The sequence below is a fragment of the Bombus fervidus genome, chromosome 13, assembly GCF_041682495.2.
Source record: "Bombus fervidus isolate BK054 chromosome 13, iyBomFerv1, whole genome shotgun sequence".
NCBI lineage: Eukaryota > Metazoa > Arthropoda > Insecta > Hymenoptera > Apidae > Bombus > Bombus fervidus.
In genome coordinates this window covers 7,278,833-7,303,844 of record NC_091529.1, presented here as the reverse complement: position 1 = coordinate 7,303,844, position 25,012 = coordinate 7,278,833, and the positions used below count along the sequence as shown (strand labels likewise).

At 36.1% G+C, this 25,012-nt stretch overlaps 1 protein-coding gene across 8 annotated transcripts in view; it reads right to left on the bottom strand.

Moving 5' to 3' along the window:
- Tgo (Aryl hydrocarbon receptor nuclear translocator homolog tgo) overlaps positions 1–25,012 on the bottom strand; it is a 47,091-nt gene that overhangs the window by 20,590 nt on the left and 1,489 nt on the right. For 3 of the 8 annotated variants that reach the window (XM_072015944.1, XM_072015947.1, XM_072015948.1), the window contains exon 3: positions 1,322–1,401. In XM_072015944.1, the coding sequence (XP_071872045.1) occupies positions 1,322–1,401 (80 nt within the window). Of the gene's footprint in view, positions 1–1,320; positions 1,402–18,271; positions 19,181–25,012 lie in introns of those variants that run through there. The other 5 variants (XM_072015940.1, XM_072015943.1, XM_072015941.1 and 2 more) reach the window with 4 other exon arrangements.

Sequence of the window (25,012 nt, the reverse complement as noted above, 5' to 3'; positions counted from 1 at the left end):
TCAAACCTTAACCAACCCATATCGATCTCTCTTTTCCAAAATCCTGTCAAAACCCGTTCTTGAAAATTTACAACGCTTCTCTAGACGAGAAGTCTGACGTAATATTCGTCATCCTCTTTTCTAAGACAATTCATTTTTCACCTTTCTGCGTGTATATATGTATACGCAAACAGAGCCAAACTCATCAGAACCCATCTGTTATTCCTGAAACGCAACAGCACTCCTGTAGTCAAACAGTTCGGCATAATATCGATCGCTCGTCGTATATCATTTCGATGGATCCTGGCGTGTCAACGGTGGTATCGCGTCGCAAGATCGAGATCCTCGGTGTCTTCGCCGCGGACGGGACTTATGCGAACGCTGCGCGCGTATAAGTGGCCCGTGTTCCCACGCTGGAGCAGCCTGGAGGGCTTCCCATTCCGCTATCGACTCACATTGGCGGGTATCATGTAGGTATGTATGTATCTTCGTACTTGGCTGGCCATGTACAGGGTGTACCGGTGGAACATATTGGCCCAGGATTTCGTGAGACGAATTAACAATGCCCTCCTCCATCAGTATCAGGAAGGAGACTTGTCCTCCCTTTGTCTCTGCTTCTCTCTTTCTTAATACTTTCGTCAAGTCGAAATAAAGATATTAGGAAACTAAGGAGACGAACTGCTTCGATAATCTCAAGTTTTTTTTAATTATATATACACTGGTTATATCGTGCTTCTCTCTTACTTAATACTTTTATCAAACGAAAATGTAGATTCTTATAAAACTAAGGGAACTAATTGCTCTTGGATAGTTTCAGCTTTTTTGACGTTTCTAAGTCTCAGAACAAAGTGTACGAAGCTTCACACAGCAGAAGAAAGTACCAAATAAGTACTTTTTTTTCAAATAAATCGATGTCAGAATTCCATCGGAATGCATTGATAGAATTGTAACTAAGAGGCTTATTAAACGTTCTTTTATAAAAGACAACATTTTTTGCTGATGGAATCACATAGAAAATTCTAATAAGTTAACAGGAATTTTACTAAATACCAGCCCTTGTTTTTAAATTAAAAATGTTTTAATTCCTAAAGCTCGCCTAACATTATTTAAATTCCACTAATATAATACTTCTGTTCATTAGCAGATTTCTAGTTGAAAATTTCCAGAGAACAAGTGCTCTATGTTCAGTATGCAAATGGTCTACTCGCAAAAATCCCTTGGCTCAGGAAAGGACGCATTTTTCCAACGAAAAAAAAAGGGGAGACGTTTAACCCGTTCACCGACCCCTCTCATTTATCGTAAGGCGAACAGCATGCAAGTTACGTCGAGCCTGACACTCACCTCGCAAATCTTTCTTTGTCCTGTACATTCTCGTTCTCCAGCCTTCTATATTTACACCCGCTAGGATCATCCTCGTCGGATCTGTAAAGATACAGGCGTTTATGATCATTTAGAACGATGTTCTAGGTCCAATTATTATTGTTATTCCTGTATCTCATTACGATAGGAATTAATTAGTTAAAAAGACATATGTATTTTTTAATATTTCAAATGAATTATGTCGAACATGAAGGTAGAGATTCTACTGATAGAAAATAAGTATAGGAAAGATGATCGTTGTATATTCTACATGTTGCAGTTGAATCTATGTAGATATATTGATTTGTCGTTGCATGGTGTGTCAATTATATTTCATATTCAATAAAAACATAATTTTGTAATGTATAATCTTTGCTTTTCCAATCAGTTAGACCATCGTTACATAGTAAAATAACAGGCAATTATCAAAAATGGATTTTGATTTTCTTATTTCTTATTGATACATGAGCATCTCAGAAGCGGAATTGATCGAATCCATTTTTTGTAAATTTATCGATTACATTATCTACGTAATACGGTTACTGTTCAGTTTTCAAAAAACAGACGGTTTATTTCAACAAGGTTATTTTAACTAAGCTATAAGTTTATCAATATGTGATTAATTTATAATTCACTGTATATGTCAATATTCCTCAAGATACTAGAAAGTACACCTATGCATAAAAATGCCCGATATCTAATATTTCAAACTACGAGACATGAAAAAATAAACGAGCGAAATAAAATAAAACAAGGCGAGGAAGAAGCACGTGGCAAAAGCCACGGTCGTCAACGTCGATCGGCATAAATAGAGGATTACGTTGCGCAAAAAAGCCACGCGAAAACTCTTCCTCGACCTTCTCGTTCTCGTGGAACGTCGTTACTCGAGGTCCATCTGCCGTTTTAACCGATCGGATATTCTATGTACGTCGTGAATAAATGTCGCGTCGCCGATACGTCGTAGTGTAATCACTTCCGGATTACCAAACGCGACACGAGGCCTTACAAAATTGGCCGTCGCCTATCCAACTTCCCCAAATCTGGATCGTTCGTGTAACAGTAAGCGCGAATAGAGAAGACCCTCTCATGCAATATTCACGCGAGCATTCTGCTCTCTATATCACTATGGTGACGAAGTCGCGTTCACGTGGCCGAGTTTGAAGGATAAATATGGATTTCGATATGAATTTCATTGTAATTTTCAGACGGGTCTAAATGTATTGCCTGGTCAAGGCCGTTTAATTCTACGACATTTGGTTTTACTACACTATTCGCCTTTAGTTTTCTATAGGCTCGCAATTATGCGGGGTGGAATTGCAGATTAAGCAAGGGTTCGAAGTTATAAATTATAAGACATACTTCTATTCATAAGTCACGAGACATTTGTTAGTTTGAAATGCAGTAATACGATTTTTAGACATTGGGCAGACTTGAATTCTTGGACACGTGTGATGTTATATTCGTTTAATTAGCTTCTAAAGGTTTCAGAAGTTTTAGGTAAGAAAAAGCATGTATTAATTAAATATAATAAAATAAGATTTGTTCTAAAAAGAAAAAAAAAAAAAAAAAAAGAAAAATATGGCCAAGGAATATTCTATGTAAAGTATTGAAATCTTTTTGAGTATTCTTTTAATTGATTTTAAATCGTAAAGGTCATACTTTATAATTGATTAATCGATACAGTCGAGAATACCTTACAACTTCCTCTGTATCTCAATAAAAACTTCATTTTTTCTTACTAGAGGTATAATCCCTTCTTTGATATATGCATCTGTTCTCGGCAATACGTTCTCTTTCTTGCCTAATCAACAATTTGTCTTCGTCTTCGTTCTTCAGAGAAGAATATATGCTACTAATGTTAATTTGTCAAATTACTACATGCCCGGTGTGAATGTACTGATTTGACCAAGGTACGAAAGATATAGGTACACTTGATTTATACTTTAGCGTTTCTAAGCCTGGTATCTTCCCCATTTTAACTTATTCTTGATTAAGGTACTCTTAGCGTAACCGATCAAGATTGAATATTAAAATGAAAATGTTTCAAGGTGGAATATTAAAATAAGAATATTTCTCAACCACCCTGTCCAAGGAAAAAATCAAACGACGATACGAAATAATAAGAGTCAATAACAGAAATGATCTAATTAAAGTAGACTTAGAAGAAGAAGAAGAAAAAGAGGAAACGTGAAATGGCAGGAAGAGTGAAGGATGCATCGTAAATCCGTCATTGGCATCTCGTTACCCGGGTGTCAGCCGCGTACCCTCGATCAAGCGGTTGTATTAAGCACAGGATAGAAAATTGTGCTGTCGTTAGCCACACTGCTCTACATATACAAATCCAGTCGATCGTCAAGCTACTACATCAAGCTAATGTACGCTAGGGATGGGATCAATTTCAATATGTATTCAGTACATATTCATAACTATATCGTATGACCTATTTGAAACTTTCCAAACATGTTCGAGCTCATTTGCAATATATCCGATCTCGCCCCTAGTTCTTAATTCGTATTAGCTGTCCTTTAATTATATCGAGTCGCGTATATGCCCATAAATACGCCTTATTATTTATTCGAAACTTCCCGGCCATATTTGACCCCATTTACCTAATTTACATCATAACTACATTGCCCAATATACTCTCAACCCTAACTCTCAATTTATAGCAGCGATCCTTTAACTATTTCGGACAGTATACACTTTCATAACTATACCACGATATCTATTCGAAACTTTCTAGTCATATTCAAGCCTATTTGCGATATACTTGATCCCATCTCTAATGTACGCCTCTGACCCTGAGCGAAAAACCGAGATCCCCTTCCTCCATCCCCTTCCCTTGCCCATACATACATTTTTCTCTTCCTCTGCTCTGGCAAACGCTACACTGTGCTACAGCATCAGCATCTGCCCCCTACCACTCTACCCATAGGTAACAGAGGTGGTGGCGGTGGGGGTTGTAGGGCCCGTACTGTATCCGGGTACAACGAGAAGGCCCCATATTCCTTCACCGTCCCTCTTCCCCTCCCTTTCCTTATACTCGCTCTGTATGTCTGCCAGCTTTGAACCTCTTTTTCTGGTCTCCTTTTTTTTTTTGCCACGGAGGAGTCGGATACACAGCGAGACGAGGAGAGACGATAGGACCTGGAGACTTATGGAGTACATAATGATGCGGCTCGCGGTATTACGTCGTCTTAACAGATACGTATGCATGCTTGGTAGCCAGGGAACACGCGGTGTCCCCGGACAGGGGCCCGAATCTTCTCGACCACCGTAAGAGGCCGCCGCTTTTGGGGACCCAGAGGGAGGGGATTTTGGGATTCATTGAGACGTTGATGCCCGGTGCGTGGCGGAGATCGGTTAGGAGATTTGCCGCGTTTGGGTGGTAGGAGTGAGGATAGTGGAAGGCTCTTGGGATTATTTAAGCCGTTTGTTTGACAAATCGGTTAACTCCACGAAACAGGGAAAATCGATGAAATTATATAAATAAACTGTGGACTTTAATGCATTTATAGAAAATGTAAAAGTGCAAAATTGCGCAAAATTCACGTAATACGAAAAGATATATAAAATCAATCGAGATTTAAAAAATTTTGTTAAATTTTGAAGTATAGTCAACCACTTTGATTTTTAAACACAGCTTATTTGTGTTAGATTTTAATTGGTCGTCTTTTTAGTCATAGGTTGTAGATAATTGGATAAGCAGGTGCTACGAGAAAATCTTTTTTTATATTTTTTTCAACTGGAATTTCAATAGAATTTCAGTACTGCAATTCAAATGTGAAACTATTAGATATCACCTATGATGCAATAATACAAGTCAGGAATTAATAATTCACATTAATTATTTTCTTCTTTCGTGTTGTTTAAATGAAATTTTCAATGATCGTTTTCCTTCATATTTATCGTATTTATTTTAATTATTTGAAACGATTTGGAGAACGTGTTAGAAATCGTAGGCAACGACATTTTGGATATCGATGGTAGAACACGGTGAAAGTGTCTAGTATAGTGATTCAGAGGGGGACCGCGCACGTGTAGATTTTGCAGTCAGATCACAAATCTCTGTATTTCTCGGATCTTGGAGCATTCGATAATTTGTAGCCACGAACGCCGTGGGAATGGAGTCTCGATTCTGATTTTTATCTTTCTTATCTGGTTAGTAAATCATCGGAAGCAAGCAACGCTAAATCTTTGTGTTACGAACCAAGAATTATTGCGTTCTCCAACCCTTGCACTGCTCCAACTTATTAAATACGTTGTATTCGTTCATTTCTATTTATTTTTCATTCGTTTCTTGTTGACTTTTATTGTATTTTTTCTATTCATTATTCTCGTCCACTTTTATAAACATTTAAATTATCTGTTACATTTCATCAATCAATTGTAAAAAACTATCATATATCTTTTATATTTCCCTTTGTTCTTATGAAAATTAATTAACATTTGGTTAAGTTAAATTTAGTTACCACATCGAATTCATAAAGATCTTACAAATTACGTAAAACGAATCTAACCGAACCTTCCGGCTATAAATCGAATATTTTTATTTTCTATTCGTTCCAATAAAATCCAAGTAAAATTTATTCAAACAAAATTTGATCGAACCACTTATCAAATTTCTATATTATATTCGTACAAAAATTCTACAAGAATTTCAAGGTCCCAATGATATAAAACAATCCCAACTAGATCTCATCCGAGACAAATTGAATTGTGTAAAAATTCTACAAAAGATCCAAGACTACAATTGCTATTATATAAAACAACCCGATCAACTCTCTCTCTCTCTCTCGATAAAAATAAAATACATCTTCCCAATCACCATATACGATTACCCAAGCGTGCAAAAACGTTCGAACATAAAACGAAGAGCTTCTTAACGGTCTTGCAAACGCGCGAATCTCATCCCAGGAACGTGCGACAAAAACAACAAATAATAGCTTCGTTAATCCGGGAACAGCACGTTCCCTGATCGGCCATTATCCTGCGTATAAGGATCGTAATAATGTCTTGATAACCTTTCCTCGACCGGTTCCTCTTCCTCTTCTCCTTCGTATCGGCTTGCGTTAATGAGATGCGTCGTTACACGCGTTGCGATCGATCTTAACACGCGGCGAATAGCAACGATCGTCGCCTTGTACGTTCAGAGATTTCTTTCTGGCTCGTTTGTTTTTGATAGAGACGAGATCGATTTGTTAACTCGATGATTGGAGAAGATATTAACACGTTAATGTTTAGGTAGTCGATCGAGATCAATTACGATAAAGATAATGGAGGAGAAGAATGAAGAATGGTGGGGATGCAGTTGATGAATTGGTGAGGATGTGATCGAGATGATGGAGTTGATAGAATAGAAGAGAACATTTTTACAAATATTCAAATCTATAGACCATATCGTACCAAAAATCTGACGTTTCTAGAAACGAAGCGTAACGATCTTCATTATTCAAGTTTTACTTCGTTAATTCCTACGGTACATTATCTAGGTAACTCTATTAAACTAACACGGTTATTAGTCTCCTTCTTATTGGAATTTTTTCGACGACTTTATAGGACAAGTACCGGGCTAATTAAGAAGATTCATGATTCAACGAATTTTTATCTTTTTAATTTTTTTTAAAAATACTTCTATACAGCTCTGAAAAATAACTGCTTGAAGTTTCTCAAAATAAGCACTACTACTGTAGTTATTGATTTGTCATCCGATGAAAAGCTATTCGATGATCGTGATATTTTTCAATTCTGAGAACGAATGGAAGCTTGAGAAATTTTTGGATCTTTTGCAATCTGAAAAATATGTGCGACGCAGAGACAAACTATACTTCAACTCAGAGATATTTTCCATAGACGCGATACTTGTTTGTAAATTAACTTTCAGAACGAAACACTCAACACCACACTTTAATGAAATACTCAACTTCAAGTTTTAAACTAGTTTATCAATAGAAATATTTAAAATTCATAATACATGAAAAGTTACCACTGCTTATGGGCTAGATAATGAACTTTCAAAAATTGTACTATAAAATACACGAAATTAGACAAAGAAATGAAAGCAGAGGACCGAAATAATTCGAGGAAAAAAACAAAAGAAGGGGAGTCACGTGATACGGTGGCCTCTGTTCAGGTTACGGTGGCGCCTTTTTGCATTTTTCCAACTCGACACCGTGGTCACGACTTTGACCCCCTTGTCCCCCTATTCCTGCCCCTTTTTCTGCTCGTTGTCTGCGATCGTCCTCGTACATTTACGTTCGCCATTCCTCTACGTCCACGTGTGCTACATCCACCTAGGCTCCTTCCTGTAGTACGTCCGACACTCGGGCCGTATCTGCAGCCCAAGCCGTGTACTTTGGATGCAACTGATCTGCCTCGTATACAGGATCATGCAAACATTACGGTCCTGTAGGGTCAATTCCTCGCAGAGTTAGATAAAATAGTACAGACGGAAAGACGGGGAAAGTGAAACAATAGCAATTATACTTAAAATAAAATGACTAATCAAGAGACTCTACCAAATCTTTTGCTATCTTCCCAAAATCTCGCCAACCTCAAAGAAGCTAGTACTCCACTAAAAAGCCTCAAAATATTACTCATTACGAAACAATTCCACAAAACGCAAATTCCAACTAACCACGACACTCCATAAATAGCGTTTCAAGGTCCAGGACTTAGTCATAACTTAAATTGAAATCATGTGACGAGAACATTACCAAATTTTCGACTATCTTCGCGAAGCTCCTCCAACATCCAACAAATTAATGCATCCCAATTCCCGAAACATCATATCCTTATACTTTCATCAGTTTCTAGACAATTCTATAAAACAGTAATTCCAATTAACCTCGGCCACGACATCCTATAAACGATGCCTCGAGAAATGCAAGGTTAGCCATAACCTAAAAAGAGGATCGAAAGGAGGAAACCAAAGTAGAATCGACGTGAGCCGAGGGTAAGAAAGGCGTAGCGCTAGCGAGTAGAAATGTCCAGCGACGGTGACCAGAAATCTAACACCTAGGCGGTAGGTAGCGTGAGTTTTTTTCATTAGGAGAACGGCGATCGAACGGCGGCGAGTGTTCGCATATTAAAAGGAAAGAGCGAAGCTATTGGCGGGCCCGGGGAACGGGCCCAGGAGGCGGTCCATCGTTCTCCGACTCCGGGACTCTTATCCGTTCTCCGCCGACCTTATTGGTCACCGCCTCCCCGATCGTTCCTGCCGACCCTCTTCTTGTACATACGCCGACTTCTTGCACAGAGTTTTCCGCGAGCCACGATCGCTATACAAGATTCTGTAGAGTAGAGTGAGGTTGGCTGAAGACTCGGGTTACCTGGATTAGCTAAGTGCAGATTCAACCCTTTGAATGTTCAATACTTGTAGATGATGAGTAGCTCGCTTCAGGATTATTTCATTTATTCGAGTATCAATTGTGATTTATATTGGATTTATAGTAGAGCTCTATTTATCGGAATAGAATTTTAGTTAATACCCAATTAAAGCTATATTTTTGTTGAAACTTGTCTGGGCTTATCTGAATGTGAGCTGCTTTTGTACGAACGAACAGTCATTGGTAATGAAAATAATCAGTGACTTTTCATTATATAAAGTGTTTATCTCCAAAATACACATAGATAGAATTCCACTGATTTCATAGAGCTTCGCCGAAGAGTTTGGATTATTTGCAGCGGATAACTGGACGTCAAATCTTTGAGTGTCAAATATTTATAGAGGACGAGTGATTTGTTTCAAAATGATTTAATTTAGTGTTCTCTTTTTTTTTAAACATGATCTGCTTTGGATTTATAGTAGAACTGCATTTATTGAAACGAAATTTTAGGATAGTACTCGATTAAATGCACATCTGGCAACACGTGACTGAATCTGTTTATCGTGAAATCCTACTATATGAACGACAAATCACAATTACAATCGATACAATTACATTACACCAAGCTTTCAATTGCGAAATTTTACTCGTGAAGTAGAAAAATAAGCAAATAATAGTATCAAATATTGGTAACTTGTGGTGTACTACTTACGTAAGAGCTAATTAATATTTCACCATTTAGACTGATTAATTAGTACGTATATATTATAATAAATACAATGGTATATCAATACTATCTATAGCCACTGTACATTAAAAAACTTGTCAGAGAGTATTCGTCAGACTCAATGACATCAACACCGCTCCAATACCTGTTGCACCCTCACAGGAACTCTCACCCTCGAATTCAATGAACCGATCACTCACGCCTCTTACCACCTCTTACCAAAATCTCCTCACACTCTCCTCTCTTCTTTTTTGCTCGATAAAAACGTAGCAAAAATAGAGCAATTTATCTGGATCGTTTCAGTTCGTTAGTCATAGCGGAACGGTTCGACGAATGGAATTACTTCCAGGCAACAATAGAATCACATGAAACAAAAAGGGAGATGAAAGCATCGGAACGCACGTTCGTGCGAAGGGTGGATTTTCATCGGTTGCCAGAAAATTTCTGGGTCGTTTTAGGTCGTCCGGGCCGCGACGAAAGATACAATGTGAGTGGACGAGAATCGGGGTTTCAGCTTCACGGTAGAATGGAACGAAAACAACGTTGAAGGGGAACATTCTCACGGCTGAGGAAACCCTTATTGTTATTTCCGATACAAGTATAGGGGGCTCGCCTCGAGCGGAAAGTCACGCGACCAAAACGCAAAAAGGAAGAGGAAATTAGAGGGAGATCCGCTTAATTGCCGGCGAAACGTTTGCTACCACCCTGTTCATGCACCGTGTAACTGCTCTATCGACTCTGACTCCCACTTTCTACCTATAATCTCATTCTTTTCTCTCATTTTTGTTATTACACGCTCGTTTAAGAACCATTACGCCACTTTCCAGGCTGTTTAGGCTACATTTTGGTTGCCGGGTAAAAAGTTTTTTAATTAGTGGGTGGTCGGTTGTTTTTAAGAGGGGATGTAATTAATGAAGTTTCACTCTGTATCGTTTGGAGAAAGAAGAGTCGCTATCTATGTAACTAGCTTTCTTAACTACGTTATGGTCTTTGAATTTTTATATTCCAGTCTCGTTCTCCTTTTAACGTATAAGAAGATTCGTATTGCTTGGAGGAAGAGTTTGATACAAGAATAAAACTCTTAATCGTAAGACTCTTCCGTATTTCTCTCTTCATAAGAAACTTTTCAACAACATGGTCCTTAAAGATAAATTCAAACGATAAATAATCGCTATTATTCGAATAATGTAAACAAGTTTACTAAAGAGTAAAATGGAACATATTTACGCGAACAAGCCTTGAAGGAGGATTATCAGAGAACGATAAAAATTCAACGAGAAGAATCTGTGCTGGATAGTGTTATCGGTGGATTCCTCTTAAATACGATGCAGGAAACACAAGCTGTTCCGATGGTAGCCACGAGCTGTCCGCCTAATGCCAACCAGCTTAACGTGGTACGCGTCGACCAAACAAAACCCGGTGCTCGCGGAATTCGTCACGTAGTAGAGATTTGTGGCCGTTCGCGAATTCACGCGGCCGATTACCAGATCATTACGTTACGTAACATCCTAACCACGGGGAATTCTTCGCCTCGGCCCTGCTGTTTTTAGGACGGTATACTATAATGACGGATAACAGAAAATTTCATACTGGTACATTATAAACTTTAGTAATCTCTTAATCTATTTTCAATTTCTATATCTTACATATATATTTTATATATGTACTTTTATTCTACATTTAGAAATTTTTCACCATCGGCAGCACACATCTACAAATATACAAATGAATAATTCAATCTTTTCAATGAAATTCAAAGTCTGTTTAAAAGAAAAATACCGCAAACTGTTCAATCAAAGTATCGCTGCTTTTTATGACTTTGACCCATCTATTGGGTTAGCAACTAAATAATTGTGGATTTTGTCGATACCACCTCATGACAAATTAGTACCAAAAAAGGAGGACGTTCTGTGAAATTACTGCGTGATGACGGACCACACATTGCTTCTACGATGAAAAACGTCATAATGAGTCTTGCTCCGCGCGTCTTGCAGCAGTCAGCTTATTCGCTAAACATTACTCCTTCGGATTACTAATTGTCGCATGCAACGCGCCTTGACCGATACCCACTTTCAATTAAAAGATCAGACACAAAAATCACTTGACGATTGGATCTTGCCTAAAGACGCAGCATGTTTCCACCATGGAATTCATCACTTACCTGATAGATGGCTCAAAGTTATAATAGAAAGCAACGGCGAAATACATTTTGATTGAATAAACTTGCTGTATCTTTTTTAAAATGAACTTTGAATTTCATTAAAAAATTTGGTACGTTTATTTATATATACATTATTTATTTATACGCGTAATATTTATTCATTGCTCTTATCGATGGACTATTTCTGTATATTCATATTTTTATGAACGCAATCAAAGAAATTGAATCTAAATACAAATTTGTTATATACTCATAATGAATATTTTTTATATTTTTCCGTGTTATAACATCAGGTAGATGTTTTACGTTTAAATTTCCTACGAATGTTGAAATTAAAAAAATGTTAAATTTAAAGAAATCTACCTTTATCTTTCATAATTGTATACAAAATCCTAAATAAAAACTTTATCTAATTAATATGATAGTAACAGATCGTTCGATATATCACCTAATTTACAATAGACGCTTTTCTCTCGAGGAGTCGTTGAACCGGATGAACAGACGACGAGAAAAGTGTGTTTCAAGATTGAGGCGGCCGTGCTTATTATTTTCGTTCATAATTAACTGCTTATTAGTAACGCTCGCTAAACGCACCGCGTAATGCATATTTATGTCATACAACGTGTATCGACACGCATCTTCATACGAGCCATGATCGTTCAGCAAAATTAACGTATTACAGACGAATAATTCCTGCATCTAACATACGCGAATTAAAATCTCAATAAAGAATCATTGTTCTACAAATATCGTACCAACCGAAGAAAATTTATTTTAATGGTTCAATCTAACTATTAAATTCTCGCATAAGATCCAATTTATTTTAGATTTAATTCTTCAGTCGAAAGCGAAGCTGCATTCGTTGAAAAGTGCAGGTTTATTTATTAGAATGATGATTAATGTATTTATTGATGCATTATTTAAAAGGTAAGAGTTTATGAAAAAATGTTAAATGGTTTCCTTTTCTTAAATGTCTTCTTTTGTAATCCTTTCTGATCTTTTATCACGCTTAACGGCTAATATTTTCTTTCCATTATTATTCTTGCGTTAGGCTTTCGCTCATTATAAGCTTAGGTAATAAATGGCATACAAATGTATTATAAGTAGAAAAGTAATATCTGTTAGTATAAAAGTATACCAGAACGTATATAAGTAACTATTTTTCTTCTTTTTGTATAATGTTGATTTATCCTTTTGAGTGTTATCTTTATCCTTGGTAGGTATTGGTAATTAATATCACATCGTCCTAACATGTCATAAATGAAGGTATACTATCTGAGTATTCAAGGTAAATTATAAATATATGAAATGCTGGAATTTGCTTAACGACTAATATTTCATACATCAACATATGGTAATCTAACATATCAACATATTGCTATTCTCTTTTTCTTATATCAATAGCTCACATCAAATTTTATTTATTTTAGGTTTAGAAGATAGTTAAAAATTATTTTTAGACCCACGCAAGACTCTAGTTTCTATCTTGTTGTTTATTTCTATTTTAGTATATCAAATAAGTGTCAGCCTAGCACAGTATGATTTAGCTTAGCCTAAGAAACGACCCAGTTAACAGATTAGAATGCTCATTAAAGAATTATAAAAGAACAGCACACAGAAAAGAAAGAAGAAGAAGAAGAAGAAGAAGAAGAACGAAACGTAGAAACAGAAACGAATCGCAATCCATGGAAAATCAAATCACTTCTCGTGCCATCTCTTTGAGATGGTCGAGACAACGATGATCTCGTAAAAACTAGCCAGATCCCCGACTGATACATCATCAAGGCTACGAGAAGATTCGTTCGTGACGCGGCTAACCGTAAGAATGTCCAGGAACAGTAGTTGACGAAAAAGACGAGGAACAGGAAGAAGAAGAAGAAAAGGAGGAGGAGGAGGAGGAAGAAGTCGATGGAGCGTGACTCGGTCGGATTCGACGAAAGTGAGAATAAACCGGCGAGGATAATGGCCAGACGATGGAAAAACCGCGTGGAGGATCGCGGAGGTGGCAACGGTGGTGGCAGGGAAAAAAAAGCCCCTTTCACGGCTCTACCACCGGCAACGACTGCCCTTTCGATAGATCGAGTTTTTACGCGATCGTAGAAATGCCAGTGCTCGGCTACCGCCGTTCAGGGTCTCTTTTCGTTTCCAACAAAGGGATCTTTATACCCCTGTTGTCGACGTGTGAAGACAGAAAATAGCAATAGCTGGAAAGCGAAACGGGTTATCCGATGTTCCTCTTTCGTATTTTGTGTTCTTCGTTTATCTCTTCTTTTTTCTCAGTTTCCTCTTTCCAAGGTGATTTCGAATAAATGAAATTAATTTAGGAAGAGGAACGAGATTAGGGGTAAATTTGTAATTTTATTAAATTTCTTGCAATTTTAATAAATTAACACATTAGTATTCTTGCGAAATATTTTGAGACTAAAATGTTGCCTGATGTTTCTTATTCATCTTCGTTTCTTTTGTCTGTTCCTTTTTCCATTTCACCTTTTTTAGTCTTCTGTATTGGATGAAATTAATTGCATTTAATCAATTACGTATTACAATGAATTTCATAAATTAATTCCATTTATTAAGTTACATAATTTCATAAATTAATTTCATTTATTCAATTACATAGTCTCATTCATTCCAATAATTAATTTCGATCATTAATTTGGTAAATTAATTTTATGTACTATTTGTGCCGTCTAAAATTCTGTGCTTTCGTTTTGATCAAACGGAAATTAAACGGGGAAGAGATTTCGTAGAAACGACATCGCGTTGATTGAAAAACAGTCACGCAATAAACAGTATAACTCCGGAGGTATTGGGGGGCCGAAGTATGAGGAAGTCGTACGCATACGCACATTCGTTTTTTAGTCCTTTTGTATATATAATGAACTCTGCCGTTGGTTACACAAGACATTGTACAATAATGAAGCAATTTACTTCCGCCAAAACGTGACATTATTTATAATCCGTCCAACCGACGTGTTTTGGATATCATTGTAAAAATTTGCCGATCTTGTAATAAACAGTTTACATACCATCTACAAGTATAATGTTCGACATGTTGTAGGTTGAAAATCACATTGGAAAAAATTTAATTGTGTTCGTTTGAGTAATGTTACTTTTTATGATTTTTTATTACGGTATAGAAATAAGAGAAGATTTGGAAAATATTAAGAAAACTTTAAAGAGTGGATTAATTAAAAAAAAAAATAGATAAGCATGGTAAATACGAGGAGAAATATGAAACAATAAGAATTATAAAAATTGTGATAATGTAAAGAAAAATTTCTATACAGAGCAGAGAAGTTTATCATTTGTTTAGAGAATTTGAATAGCTGAATTTAAGTGTCGCAAGCATTAAAGATACGAAAAAGGTACCAAAGCGATTAGAACCGCTTTAAAAGTTATCAGTTCATATTCTTAGCCTTTGAAATTTCCTTTCTCGGAAATTTATTCGAATAACACACTTGACAAATAGTACAGTGCTTCCTAATCTTTTAATGTTGATTAGTTCCTGCAAAATATTATATTCTATCTGTACATTTTTCCCACAATAGTATATAAGTCAGTCACATCGCTGAAAATTTCTTAGTCCATGAAATTTATTTCGTTTCAATCGTTCTAAAAAAAATTTAGTAACCGACGTAATCATAACCGATGACCACAGTCACAGTAAACATGTTAAATAAGAAATTCTTGTTAAAAACAAGACGAGAAAAAAATGAAATAAAAGAAGAGAAGAATAAAAATACCAGAGTAACGTGGTATTAGTGCACTGTAAATACGTTTTCAAATTCGCTATCTATTCTATGATATTCGTGTTTCCGTCCACGTGATGACGGTAAAGCGATTTTACGACGGTCCACGCTGTTTTTACGCGGATTTCGCCGATAATCCAACTATCTCGATTCAAAAACAACAGTAGTAGCTACCAATCGTCAAACCACGCGAAATTATTACCAATACGACGGGACTGTTTTGTCACTGATAACACGGTACGTGATAATTCTCATGTAGAAACTCGGCATTCGACGATGCTATTTCGATGATCGTCGTCCGTATCAAAGTTCACTTGGCCAATTAAGGCACTCCTTTCAATCGTCTCTTATGATTCTGTCCTCTTATCTTACGTCGTTCTTTCCACGATTTCGAATTTCCTGTTACATCATCAAAATAGATCGATTTGTAGATTTAATACTTTCTTAAAACATTAACCGAGATTTGATTAATTTCAGAGATAACAGGCAGAATTTTAATTTTACTCGAGCGTTTGATTGTTCAAAGTTTGAGGAAACGATTGCAATCAAATACGAGGCATTCATCATATTTAACTCCCTTTAATAGGTTTGCGAAAGTATCAACGATCAAGTTGTGGATTAGGGGGATCAAACTGAGGAGTTTCGGAAGTTTTAGATAGCAAAGTCGTATAGTTTCGATAGCACATAGATGTTTTAGAGATGGTTAATGATTTTTGTCGATTTAAATAATTCGATTTTAATGTTGGATTTGTTAATCGTTTAGATGACTCGATAAAAATGAAATATAGAGACCAACGAAATTCTGCAAATGAACTAACATATAACAGAGAAGAAAATTAATATTTCCTTTACCAAAACTCCACCTCCTTTTTCCTTTTTTTACATAATACTTGCTTACAATACTCTTCTAATTTTTTCTCCAAATTTCCACTAAATTTTTTATAAGAATATAACAAAAGGAAGGAAGAAAAATGACAAAACTTGAAACTATTTGAATCCTCTAGAAGAATTCATAGAACAGAAAAAGATAAAACTAAACTTTCCTTCGCTAACAATAAGACTTGTCTCGTTTTTCCAATATCTCTCTAACTTTTGTCCGGATTTCCATCATAATGTAAATATAAAAATCCCCCCTCTCCCACCAAAAAAAAAAAAAAAAAAACAAAAGAAAGAAAGCTGATAATACTTCCAACTAGAAACGGTAAAAATTCGCTGAAAGGACACAGAGTAGAGTAATCCCCGAAGTGGTTCAGTTAGAAATCCGGATTACTTTCGCGATAATCCTCATTGTCCGATCTATCTGGCATAAATCGACACGGTAATGGTCTGATAGAAGAAATTCCCGAACGGTAACCGCAGAAGTATCCCCCGTGGGCTATTGATTTAAGGGAATAGCGAATCCATGACCGCTAACACACGCTTGCCTCTCTCAATTTCAATAAGCAATTGCGAGAACAACGGTCACGATTTCAACGTGAAACTAGATCGAACACGACGCAGCATAGCTTGGAATTCTTTTGCCAGTCTCTCTTGTCCTTTCGGATCTCATTTTTTTTCCCTCCTTCTTTACTTTATTTCCTTCGTTAAACATGCAGAATAGTCATTTACAATTTAGAATTCATGTCCTGGTACTGACTTGACCACGTGTTTTCTATCGAGAACGATTTGAGGAGAGATAAACTAAACAGATAGAAAAAGGAATGAGTTGTTAAGAGATCTGAGAATGTAATCGTTTCTTGTTGGAATTTCCGATAGAATTAGTGGAATAGAAGTTCCTACGAAGTTGAGACTTAATATGTTGTAATATTATTTGAATTTTGTAATTTCTTTTTCCTGATATTAGAAATACAAGAAATCTTGAGGATAAAAAAATATATAATTAGTTTCAAAATTGTTCGTTCTAAAATCTTCATTTTATTATACTGCCGAATGGTCAATAGCTACATGAATATTTTTAAATATTATTTTATTTTATTCTAATAACACTGCATTGCTGTGAAACAACTCGTTAATAACAATTGTGAATTCCTATTCTTCTTGTTACAAAGATATAATTAATCGTCGTTTTTTTCGCCATAAGAAAAGAAAAATTCAATCGTAAAAAGTCAAGGGTATTTAGCGATTATGTATTCGATTGATTTTTCTAAATCTTTCTACAGACGGCATATTAAAGTGTTGGAAATTAGAGTGTTAGTAAGCAAATCATGAGTTGAAGTATATAGTGGAAGTGATTCACATAATGATATTGTAACACAATGCAAGTTCTTTGTTTAAAGGAAAGATGCAGCGTTCCTTTTTGTAAGGCCGCATCTTTTTAATCAAAGAGAAGACCAGACCAAGGCAGCTTCATAAGCATATGGGTCAAGAATTCACTTGGCCATCTTCTCGTGCTAATTATAACTATTCTATATCGATTACACCGAACCGCGCGGTTTCTTTTTTTTTTTAAAAACAGCCTATTTCTTCAACGAAAATTCTAACAATAAACATACTAAATACCTAAGGAACTAAGCTACGTAACTGAAAATATTAACTTCATTTCGTCCGAAAAAATCAAGCCACGTATCCATCAAGAATATCTCTGATCTCTTTTAATTACAAACGAGTTAAAAGCCAAACTACAATACATTAAACGCGTTAAAATTTGTTTTCCGCTCGATAGCTAATCTTCAACATTCTCAAGCCCTTCTCGTCTTAACTCAACTACCTTCTTTCCATCATTCCCGACCCGATGTTGTTTCTTAACATTAAACAATATTTCAAATTCGATTAAAATCCGAAAAAAAAATCGTCACCCGAACGTTTCTTCGTCTCAATTTTACGTGGAACATTTTCTTAAAACACTACAAATCCTTTTCGTCGCTAACATGATAGAGACTCAAGTATTAAAATTCGAGGATCGTAGCAGAATTAAAATTCGGCGCCCCAAAGGAATGTAAGAACGAAATCGAAATACACAAGTTACCTCCTTCTTTTCGACTGTTGCGCGTCTCCATGGGTCTGTTGCATATGATGGGGCGACAGGTTAGGCCCGTAAGAGAGCAGCTGACCTCCGGCGCTGGGACACGCCGGCGGAGGCGGCGGGGGCGGCAATTGGTAGCCGACGGACGTGGCGGAGGGTATGTAATGCGATGGACCCGCTCCTGGGCCCAAACCTACCCCATACCCGCCACCACCCGTCCCGCCCCCATACATACCGCTACCACCAGGGTACTCTATTTTGTCGGCCTTTTTGCCACTGTAATCAACACCGAAAACTCGTACCGGACACCTCCCAGAAGATGTTACTTCATTTAGTTCATATAAAGAGTATTAGATATTCATCCTCCGTATTAGATATCCACATAAAACGATGATAAAAATTGGTTTAACTTGCCACTATTTTAAGTTTTTAGAGTTGGAACTATATTAAAGTAGCAGAATTATTTAGTTCGTTTAATTCGTATTATGAATATTAAGTATTCATCTTGAGCACCGAGTTATTGAACGACGATAAACATGTTTTTTTAAATTTACCACTATTTTATGCCTTTAGAGTTTACTGTATTGAGTAGCAGAATATCAGTTCATTTAATTGGTGTGATAAATATTAAATATTCATTTTGAACGGTATAATTATTGAACGAAGATATTTCATTCGTCAGTGTTTCATGGCTTTAGAGTTTATTGTGTTGGTTAGAGAAATTCTATTTCGTTTAGTTCATGTAGAAGTTGTTAAATATTCATTTCGAGCACTAAGTCTTTGAATAATAATAAAGATTTCTTCACAGTCTTAACAGTGATAAAACTTTCTCGCTATTTTAAATTCCTGCGGCGTAGTATATGGTTTTGGTGACAAATTTTCGTTAATTATTAAACACTTTTCCGTGGCTGTTTTGGCGTCGAATTACTTGCTGGAAATCTTCCTGTGGTAAATTTTTGTTGATCGAAGATCTTTAAGTTGAATTAGATGTAAGCTGACTGGTAATTATTATTCTGAGTCTTGGGAATGCTGAAGTTACAACATTTTTCTGTTATCCAGAGATTTAGCGTTACCGTGTTAATTCTGAAATATTTCTTTCGGCTTCTACAAAGATTACAGACATCAGACTCATTTCTTGATTATTCATAGAGTGTTCATTAATCATGGATTTATGTTGAGCTTTTACCGAAAGTTTCTATCTGACATCAACGATAATCTTGCTTATAAAGTTCTAGAACCTACTTATATTTCTCAATCATCTGTTGCGTTGGAATCCTCAAGACAAAATCCCTGAATCCTCGATCAAATTATGAAAAGTCAGTTTTCACGGTTGAACCTCACAACCACGTACAGTAGACTGAAATCGTTCATAAAGATTCTTAAATCAGTTCATCATCTTGCTACCTCTAATCTCAGTACGAGATTCTACGTGGTCAGTTTAAAAGAAATTTTACTCCATGTATTCCTCCGGTTATCGCGAAATCTCAAGATGGCCCATAGATTGCACAGGAAGTGTCCACAGGGATTACCTGGATCTTCCACTGTTCTCTTACAGTCCAAAGCTAGTCTACTCTCAGTTTCAACTCGAAACGCATGCCCGTCTCATCGACAATCTTCTTACAAACTTCTTTCATTATAATTCTTTCCAACTTCTTGCAATCTAAAATCATCACACGTTATTTTGTATAGTTCTTCAAAAATATCCTCCTTACTATGTGGAGTTTCGCTTAATTTTGTTTTTATAGTTACACGACTTATTGGAGAAGATCCATCGACGAGTTTTCCAAAGAAAAAATTCTTTTTCTTATATCTATTTTGTATAGTTTTGTTTTACGGTTCTCACAGAAGCTTCTCAAAAAGAAAATATCTTTACCGAGTTATTGTGTCGAGTTATTGCAATTTTATTTTACCACTTTTACCACTTTCATCTCTGAATCTTCCAATGCTTCTTGCTGTATCAAATTTTCGTAACTTTATTTTATGATTTTTGCAGCAAGTGATTTTTCCAAGAACAAAATTCTTTTGTGATTTTATCCGACGATTTTCAAAGGAATTTCATTGGTCACTTCAATTTTCAAAGTAGAGAATCCTTTCTACTTTTTGATAAAATAATTTTTATTTTATGATTTTTGTAACAGTTTCATTGGTGAGAATTTAATGATCATCTTTATGGCAATCCCATTGATGTGTAATTCGTATTGGATTGGAAGATTCGAATGGGAAAAGTGGAGACCGTTCGTTCACCTTGGCCAGGGTTATCTTCTCGTCATCTGGTTCTAGCAGAGATCTATGCTCGACGAATCTTTGATACTTTACACCCGGTTCACAGCGACGCGGCGGGCCTGTCTCTGCCAGATATTCCAGGCCTGTTGCTCGTAGATATCCCCAGTGATTTTTTTCCAGAGATCCAACAGGTATTTATGGGTGACGCGCGCAGGAATTATCCGTGCCTCCTCCAACCTTTATTCCAGCTTTTCCAGCAATACTATCGTGGATATTTCAAACTTATTATTTGTTCTGTTTTTCAAGCTACTCTGAGCCTTCCACTTCTCTGTAATTTTGAGCAACTTTTCAAACTTAAATTTCTTCCAGTCATAAATATTTCTTCGATAATACAGTAACTATTTTGCTCAATGTTGTTGCGAAAAGTCTCATTCTTCAGGATTGTTAAAATCTACCGATTTTGCTGTATCTTAATAAGAAATATTCTAACAAGAGATAGTTACTTGTGTGAAAAGTTGAGTACATAGCTCTATAACAGTATCTGGAATATTTGATGGATTTTACTCAATCCTCGAGCTGGAAATCCTCAGCTATTTTTCAAAATATTTATAATCTCCACTTTTGCAATAATAATTATATTATTATTAATTATACTTGGATATTAATTCGGTGTTGCACTTCCACAATGGATATTTCAGTGATAAACAGTCATTTCCATAAAATGTCGAGTCGATGATTTTTTAACAATACATATTTCGAGTGTTTGTGAAGGATGTCCTCTGTTCTTCAAGATACACACAAATCTTCAGCTTTTCTAGTAACTTGATATCTATTTGCAAACCGTAATCCAAAGTTGCTATTTCAACAACGAATATTTTAACAATAGATGGATTTCTGTAAAAATTTACATAGAAACTGCAAAGTTTGGATTTTTAACTGGAATATTCAGAATATTGATCCAGTTTTCAGTTAAAGTTCAGCAAACATCCAATTTCTGGTACGATTACAGGAAGCTTCGATGAGAATAAAAGACAACTCGATGGAACGAACATTGTTCAATATTGGCAACTTTGGTGTCATTTTGCAGACAAAATATTTTCACTCGAACGTCGTGAGAGCCAAGTAATCTACACCATTGACCCTCGAATGACATCCATTATTACAGACAAAGTTTCACCGAAGATTCTCGTTCCTGGCTCCATTAGAACCGACGTGGAGACCTGGCTCGACTTCTTCTCGATAAATTGGATTTTTGAAACAGAAATTCAACTCCAGCTTTGTCACATGACAATCGACTAAACACTTTGCGAGATTAGTTCCAGTAATCAGGGTAATATTACTTCTTCCAGTAAATGCAAATAATAAAGCCTTCTTCACCAAAGGAAATATTTTTCCATCTTACTCAAAGAATCTTCTCGGTCGATCTTATTCCAAACGTAAATAACAAAGTTTTATTTTTACACTTTACTTTTAGATAAATAAAAGTCTTGTTCATCAAAGAGAGTACGTTTCTCTGTTCGAAGAATCTTCTCGATCAACAGCACTAACTCGCGAATATTTCACACAAAATACAAATCTCAATCGCATCGGAATCCTCAGCTCCGCCAAACCCAAACAAGGCACAAGTCTCCCACGAAAGAATCCTCACATATTCAAATGCACCTCCGACAACCCAACGACTCACGAAATCTCCAAACCTCCATCAAGCTGCAAAAGTTCAAATCCAAGCCGTCCAAACCTATCTCATAATTAATCCCGCCACGATTACAACTTCACCGTCGCACTTTCACCATCGATGAACAATCTTCCATAATTGAAAAGAAATGTTTAGTTTATATATTTACGTATATTATATGTCGTGCGGACGTCCAAAAACCATGAAACGATTCGAGATAACGGTGAAAGAGAATACTCTGGTGAAGGAAGCGAGGCAACGCGACGGCACGTGCTCGAGAGTAGCTTGAGACGATCGATCGACGGATCGATGTTTTTGATCGCGATTTTCGGTCCGGTTGAGACGAAACGAAACGAAAGGAACGAAAACGCGGAAGCACGTTCCTACTCGGACGGATGGGTCGCCGACTAGTCACCACCCACAACTCGCCAGTGACTGATTCCACCATAGCCGCATAATGTGCCGCTGTGCTATACCCCGGTAAGGACTATCACTTCTCCCACCAGAGAGCCGCGGAACACAGCCACTGTGTAAAGCATGACTTTTAACCGGGATGCATCGTCCTCGTTCCGCACGCTACATGCTCACGAGGAGGACGACCAGGATCAGGATCACTCCTGCCGGTGTGAAGTCGCAATGGAGAACAGTTTGAACGATGGTGTTTGCGGAGAAGCTGGAACTTCGGAGATTTCTTTGGTGTTGTTTCTCTTTCTCTCTCTCTCTTTTTTCTTTTTTTTTTTTTTTTTTTTTGGAAGATTTTGAAGATTATTCTGAAGGAAGTAAAATTTTTGGTATCTTCCTTGGTTTTAGCTTCTCCTAGGAGGTTTGGAGCTTTTGTAGAATTTTTTCGTGAACTTCTCTCATTATTTTTTAATTCTCTTGGAAAGATTCATTAAATAATTTAGTGCTTTTGTAGTGCATTTTCATTTGTAGAGGATTTGAAAATTGTCTCGTGAAATTCCATAGAAGATTCAGAGGTTCTGCGCGTATCTGTCCTCTGTGAAAGATTTACAATGCTCGTGATTTTCTTTCGGAAGAATTTCCTTGATCCTTTCACTCAATCGACCTGTCCACCAAGTGAAACTTGGATAACCAAATGAAAAGAAATGAAAACTTGTAGTTTCCAATTCTATCAAGACGACAGATAGCAACATTCTAATAGGAAACTTTATTTGCCTATTGTATTACTTATTAGACAGATGAAACGAATTATTAGAATAAAAGGAGACAGGCTAATGAGAGCGACCGAAGGAAGTAAGTTATTACATCGAATCATTGCTGTAGTTATCGTTTCAGATAATGTATATTTTATGTAATAGACATTTATATAATATCGGTATGATTTTCTTTATAAGCGATTTGTGATTTAAGCGGTATTACATTTTTATTTCTCTTTGCATAACTTCCTTTTCCCAAGAAAAATAACTATAGCGGCACATGAGCTAGAGGACAATTCGAATCATGTTGTTGTTTTACCCCGGATTATCAACATCATTAGGACATACATAATGCAATAATAAATAAACTCCGGGCGAAACAATGTCGCCGCTACGTGCAATCGTAAAAAAAAGTCGAATTTAAATTTTCCGGCACTTTCCCGACCAGTATAAATAAACGAACGCGATTGTAAGATAGCCAATTTTTTCAGTCTCAGTCTCGAGCGATTTTATTAACGATCAATACACAGTCTTTAGCGAATCAAATTAGTACCGAGCGTCTTGGCGAACATTCTCTGTATTTATTAATTATTTTAAAATATATTTGACGGTTTCAATATCGAGTAATCTCGTCATTTAAACCACACGACCAACCATCCTCTACATAACAAACTTTGTATAAACATAAACAATTACAGCTTGCACTCTTTTTGTGTTAAAACGATTATACGGCTGAAACGGCTATAACGCCTGCCTAATTAATTTTTATTTTTAAAAATTTCTAGGATATAAAATTATTCAAGGAATACTAATTTCCTATGTCATTTCAACAAATCAGGAAAACTTACTTTCATATCGCAGAAACGTAAAAAGATATAGGTATTTAAAAATTCTGGAATTTTTAAAATTCAAATAATATTATATTAAATTAGGATAAATCGAAATTTTGGAATTCCAGGAGAAAAGTCTTAAAGTTCTAGCAAACAAATTACAATAAATAAAATTTTAGAATTTTGAAGAAATTATCTAAAATTGTATATAATTTTAATAAAACAAAATAAATTATTAACAATTAATATTTATATTAAAAAATCAATATTGAGTTTCATTAGTATTACTAAAATTCTCAGTTTCTAGTGATTACTCACAGTATCTTTTTCATCTTTGAAGAAATTTACCGCTTCAATGAACAAGAAGCTTATCTGCTGATCGTTTATAGACGATTAACGTGCAAATGCCCAGTTCAAAGAGCCATTTCAAGGCGTTGTAACGTTCGAGAACCGTTTACAACGGAGGTAAAGGTATGCAACACTTACGATAACGAAATGTTTCTAGCGCGATGTCGCAACCGCTTGTACGAACGAATATTAGCGGGCATCGACAACCCAGAAAATCGCCTACCATTGTGCCAGACATCGTAGCCGGGCTCATTGTCGCCACTGTAATACTTCTTGGAATCGTGTTAATCGAGAACGATTCAAAATTTCCTCAATTCACAATGTGTGTCGACAAAAATATTACACTATCTGTTAGAAATAAAACATTAGTAACAAAACCTTCCTACAAAATATTTTCTAAGAAATAAAAAATTCTAGAATATTTTTAATACAAATAAAATTAGATTAAATTAGAATAAATCAATATTTAAGAATCCCAGATTTTTATTTACCATTCTTTAATTTTTTTAAC